The sequence below is a fragment of the Colobus angolensis genome, unplaced genomic scaffold, assembly GCF_000951035.1.
Source record: "Colobus angolensis palliatus isolate OR3802 unplaced genomic scaffold, Cang.pa_1.0 Scaffold412, whole genome shotgun sequence".
Taxonomy (NCBI): domain Eukaryota; kingdom Metazoa; phylum Chordata; class Mammalia; order Primates; family Cercopithecidae; genus Colobus; species Colobus angolensis.
The window spans coordinates 1,082,195-1,088,194 of NW_012117511.1; the positions used below are offsets into that span (position 1 = coordinate 1,082,195).

Genomic DNA, 6,000 nt, shown 5'->3' on the forward strand with positions numbered 1-6,000 from the left:
AAGACAAAAATCTCTGCCCTTCTGTGGCTTTTATTTTGGTATGTTCAAGGCAATTTTAATCTTCTTGTGCCTTTGGTGGTGTGGTGAAGCTTACAGACCCCTTTTCAGAATAATCTTTTAAATGCAAAAATAAAAATAAAGTATATAGAATTAAAACCAAAACCAATTATATTTAAAATTATTAAACTACTAAAATATGTGATATATTAATATATTTGCTTTTTAGTCAACACATTAAATAAGACCTAGCAGTAAGTCTAGTAAGTATTGTCATCTTGACTCGTGCAGACCAGAAATGGTATTTGAAAATAATTTTCAACAACTTTCATGGGCTGTGAAAGTATCTGTAATTTCTACTGGGAAATCACAAGTCACAGGGATTGCGAAGACGCCATGGTTTGTTGCTGCACTCACATTGCAATAGAAGGAAATGCTAAGTTTCAGTTACAGGTTGGTGAAAATAAAGATGTAACTTTTTCTCATTCAAATTCACAGATCCTCTTAATTCCGCCTGTTCTAGCAAGTGAAGTGAGAGGAAATTAACATGTAATGATTGGCCCCAACTACCACTGCCTGACTCTGAATACGCCCTGAGGAAATGTTGGTAGCATTGAAAGCACTTGGGAAACTATAAAGCTCCATTCAGATATGAGGGCTTGTGATTATTACTGCTATCATTTTTATTAGTGTGAAAGAGAGCACACAGAAGAGCTTGGCTACTATCTTTAATCACTTTAAGGACTTTCAAGCCGAAAAGGGATTATATTTGTTCTGTGGATGAGTTGGTGGATGCTGAAGAGAACCCCTCCCTCCCTAATCCATTCTCCATATGGCTTCTGAGTTAATTTTCCTAATGACAGTTTATAATCGTGACACTTTCATGAAATCTCCATCGAACCTTTCCATGGTTCCCCATTATTTCTGGGCCACTGTCCACCTGTTCAGCCCTTCTCAGTCTGACTCCGACCCATCCCTAGGGCCTGCAGACCTCCCACTGTCTCCAGGCCCTGTCCACCTGGGTTAAGCCAGAGCACCCTGAACTGTGTGCCTTGACCCTTGCTCCCAGCAAATGTTTTCTCTACAACTCTGTTTATTAAAATTCTGCCAATCCTTCCAAGCTTAGATCTAAATCTCTCTCCTTCACAAAATTTTCCAGGAGCTCTGTGTGGTGCAAAGCCAGAGAATAAACAGCATGAACCTGAGCCTCCTGTCTTGGATTTTGTTTGACTTAGTCCAAGGCAGGTTCCATTATCTTTGTCCCAGGTGTTGTAAGGGGAGGCTCTTGGAATTCAGACACAGGCCTGCCTGATTCTAGAGGCCTGCACTTTTCAACCAGACCGTCTTGTTCCAAGCCGTGCTCTTTCTCTCCCCATCTCTTATAGCACTGGTCTCCAGCACTGACTCATGGAGGAGGATTTGTATTTTTCCCCCTCTAGCCTGGAACCTTCCCAGGGCAGGGGACTTTTTCCAGCTTTTTGTATATCCATGGGACGTTGAGTTTGGTGACTATGTATTAATTGACTTGGGGACTGATAGACTTGCTTCCCCTTTTCCTAGCTCCCAGTCTTGGGGGTGTCCATGGTTTGTCCCTAGGAATGTTCCAACATTTGAGTGTGGTCTCCTGGCTGGTGAGATTCACTTGGAGTCTAGCCTGGCAGATGGAGTCAGAAACCACCATTCCTATTCTTCCCCAAGACCTTTCCAGCTTCAAAGGCTCCCTTCAGGTGGAGGGAGGAAGTTTCACTTATTGTCTCCCCTGTCTGGGAACGTGGCAGTGCAGATCATCTCTACCAAACAGAATGGGTTTTTCCCGAATGAAGCAGCTGTCAGTAGGTTGCCAGGCTTGTTTAATGCTTGGGTGCTTTCAGGCTATCTGGGAATGAGATTCTAGGATGACTAGCTATTTAACCCTCCCAGAGAAGCAGAGGCTGAGAGAAGGGTTGGCAAGGGTGCAGGGTCCTTTGAGGCTGCTGCACACTGAGGAGCAGGTGCTCTGAGCTACGGTAGGGTTCATGTCCTGCAGACTTTCTGGGGACTGTGGGGAGGTAAGGGTGTCTCTTCTCTCTCTGTTGTTCTCTGCTGTGTTTTGGTTTCTGCTTTGCTCTCTTTCTAGGGTTTGCCTTCTCTCTTAGCAGTTTCTCTTTCTCCTTTCCCTCCCTCCCCTCTTTTTATCACCATAACTCCTTTCTCTCCCTCTCTACCCCTTCCTTTTTCTCTCTGCCTCCTTACCTCACCCTACCTCTCTCCTATTATCTCCCCTCCTCCTAAGGGCTCTCTCTTTTATTTTCTTTGCCACGATTTCTCTTTTTTTCTCCATCTCTTTTTTATACTTGGTCTTTTTTCTCCACCAAGTTCCTCTCTGTCTGTTTTAATATTTCCTTCTTGTTCTTTTTTCTCTGTTGTCTCTTTTTCTCTGTTTTTTTGGCTATTTCCCTTTTCTGTCTTATTTGCTCTCTTGATAAGTCTATGTTCTATTTCTCTGTGTCTCCTTGTCTCCCTTCTTGCTTTATTTTTTATCCCTAATGATGCAAAAATGCACTGGTGGCCTTATTTCCTCATCTTCAGAAAATCCCTGGTTCTGTTTTCATGGTGAAAACTCAAGGGCAATGGGATTATCTTTCCCAGTTGGAGCCAAGAAGAATCAGAAAGTGCTATGAAGTTTACCCTCGTTAGCCCATGGGGTAAACCATGCTCCATGAGAGTCAAGATATGCTAGTTAGAGACAGTTCTGGGGAGTCTCCTTCACATTGCTGGAGTCACAGACCCTCCTCATTAATGCACAGAGACACACACTCCTTCTCTTTGACCCTGCCTGGACGTGACAGCGCCTGGGACTCCCAGCAACCAGCTCAAACTATTCTCTCTTTTTACTTTGTTGGCCTGATTTCTCGGCAACAAGCTACCTGCCATGTCCAGGTAATGAGCGGTACCCCTGCCTATGCTCAATATAACCTTGTATCCTGGGGTTGCAGCATCCTACCTGTGTGTGTAGGTCTGAGTGCCCTGGAGACTCCTGTGTGATGTCTGGAAGGCCACTTTCCCCCTCTGAGCCCTAGTTTCCTTATTTCCAAAATGGAGATCATGACACTTAGCTTGCAACATCATGTAGGGATTAAGTGAGATGCTATGGGGAGATCCTCAGTGTTTGCATTCCCTCCTTCTTTGCTTCTTTTGCCATTCTAGATATTCCCCCACTCTTTTTGCTTCCAGGGGTGGGAGAGGAGAGGTACCTTGTTCCCTGCTGTGTATATGCCCAGGAAGAGGGAAGAAATTAATATTTATTAAACACTTAACATGCATTGCCTCAGTTAACTGGTAAACAGGTCTAGGTAGGTGCACAGCTCACATTTAGTTTCAGGTTGCTCTATCAGCAGATCTCAGTATTAAAGCACTTCGTTTATTCATTTCTTTTCAGTCAACATTTATTGAGCCCTGTGCCAACCTCTGTGTTGTCTGCTACAGATACAGAGAAATAGAAAACAAGATCCTTACTCTCGAGGAGCTCAGAGTCTAGTGTGGGAGATAAATACCTAAAAGCTAGTTACAGTCAAGTGTGAGAAACTTGAGGTCCGCCCAGGGGCCCTGGTTGCACAGAGGAGGGAGGGATGGACTGTCTCTGCTTCAGGGTAATTGGGGAAGGCTTCATGGGGGAGGTAACAATAGGTAAGAGCAGGAAGTCACTTCAAGTCACAAGTAAGAGTATGAGCAAGGAGGAGGAGGGGGTATAGCTCAGAAGTAGAGCATTGGATTGCAGATTAAGAATATGAGCAAGGACACATGGACATAAAGCAGAAATAGCATAGTCATTGCTTATTGTGTGGGGAGCTGGGGAGTGATTTTATTCTGCCAGCACCTCTCTTTCCTGTTCATCCCCCTTGCCAGATGTTGAATTTCTCAGTAGCAGAATCCCTATCTACTTTTACAATATGTTCTCCCTCTCTTTTCTTCTTTTTTCCATAGTGCTTTCTATAGGACCTTGCTGAATTTATGGATGAATGAATAGTTCTTGCTATTCTAAGTTTACTTTAGGGAACTGGAAACAGTAAAGACCATTACTAAGATTATTAACAGCTTTCAGATGACATCTATCTTAGTGATCAAGGTGTAAATAAAGCCAGGTGAACAAGAGATGTGTTTGCTCTGTTGACCAGGGGACCAAGATGGTTGCTAGGGTGCCAAGTGGCCAACATGATGATCAGCCCAAATTGTCTGGTAAATGCACTACTTCCTGAAATGCACATTTCAGGGTAGGTGAAGGAAATACATGTACCTGACATGGCCCAGTCTGATATGTGTCACCTCTTCTGTCTTCTCCCCAGGCTGCTCTGCGTAGATTGGCTGGGGTCTGCCCCGAAGGCCTCCAGGACTCTGACTTTCAGCAGTTGGTCCAGCCTCGGCTTGTGGATTCCTTCTTACTCTGCAGCAACATGGAGGAGAGTTTTGTGTAGTGGGTGTGGGAGAAGAAAGACATTTGGCTGTTCTCACGCCCCCTCTGAGTACGCACCAGTGAACACACCTGAGTACACACCAGCTCTCCTCATCTTATTTATACTTAACTTATTTTTGTGTGAAATAAACGGAGGGCAAAATCTTAGAGCAACATCATCAGTCTGCAGTCCTTGGGAATCTTCTTTGTTTTTTACTTTTTGACTTCTGTAGCTTTTCAGTTGCAGATGTTGAAATTCATAATGGCTAATATGACAGATTATCATGGGTGATTCCACTTCATCTTATTTTTTCTACTCTCACTATATAATCTTGCCTCATTTTTGAAAACTTTGGAACCAGAGTATTTCAACTGTCTAGCAGGGTTTTTTTTTTTTTTTTTTTAGCTATATTTGCTCTTCCCAAAAATCTAAAATGAATTCCATAATTGGGTAGACTATATTGGAAAAAAGTTTCTTTTTCTTCAATAAAGGGAATTATATATATCCCGGATTTTCTTATTAAGTTGTATTTTAAACTAAGTTCTTGCTTCCCAAGGTTTCATTCTCCAAAAACTTTTCCAACCATTAAAAGTACATATCGAATTGTCTTGTTTTCACAGGTGTATAAATAGGTTAAGCTCTGAGTGATTTAGTGAGAAACCAAAGTGACTTTCAAAAATACTTCCAAAGGCACCAGAAACCCTACTTCCTTTGGCTTCTTTTGTGGCTTTCTTTTGTGTAACCTCCTGTTTACATCCTGGTGAATAGAATCTTCAGATGAGGCTTATTGAATGATTCCTCCTCAAAACTATACTTGAGAGCAGTGGTGTGCTGAAGCCAGCTCATGCCCACTCACAAGGGACAACTGTGGGAATTTCTTTCCAACTCTGCATTCAGTGACCTTGTGTTGGTAGCCATGAGCTATCCCATGAGCCCTCATGTTGAAATTGGCCATAGTGGGAGTATTTACACCACAGAAATTCGCAGATGCTATAAAGCACAGTTTTTGCTTTTTTTTTTTTTTCTAGAGAGCTGGTTTATCAATATCACTGCTTGAAAATATCACAAAAATCTGGGGATCCTTCTGAAAATATTAATGCCATCATATTATGATATAATTTACACAATATAATTGTGTAAAATCATGATTATAATAATGTTTCAAGAAACATTTCTTAAATTCCCAATTACTAGTTTAAGTGAGTTAATCTAATGAACCAAGTCATGGGCAAAGCATGTAATGTGCATTATCTAATTTATTCCTCCCAATAATCACATAAGTATTAATTAGTATATTCATATATGTTATTACCTATGATCAGATTATTAAATTATTTGTCCAAGGTCACTAGCTAGTAAGTGGTGCTAGGATTTGAATCTGGCAATATCTATTACCAAAGCCTTTGTGCTGAAGTCATATGCTGTATAGAAAGGTAATGTCCATATCCTTCGCCCACTTTTTGATGGGGTTGTTTGTTTCTTTCTTGTATATTTGTTTGAGTTCTTTGTAGATTCTGGATATTAGCCCTTTGTCAGACGAGTAGATTGCAAAAATTTTCTCCCATTCTGTAGG

General features: G+C 41.8%; 1 protein-coding gene across 3 annotated transcripts in view; it reads left to right on the top strand.

The window, feature by feature from the left end:
- The window catches only part of INSC (inscuteable homolog (Drosophila)), a 133,987-nt gene extending 128,373 nt beyond the window's left edge, over nt 1–5,614 (top strand). For all 3 annotated transcript variants that reach the window (XM_011956266.1, XM_011956267.1, XM_011956268.1), the window contains one exon: nt 4,320–5,614. In XM_011956266.1, coding sequence (XP_011811656.1) covers nt 4,320–4,448 — 129 coding nt within the window. In that variant the 3' untranslated portion in view covers nt 4,449–5,614. The remainder of the gene's footprint in view (nt 1–4,319) is intronic.
- Nucleotides 5,615–6,000: the final 386 nt, after the last annotated feature.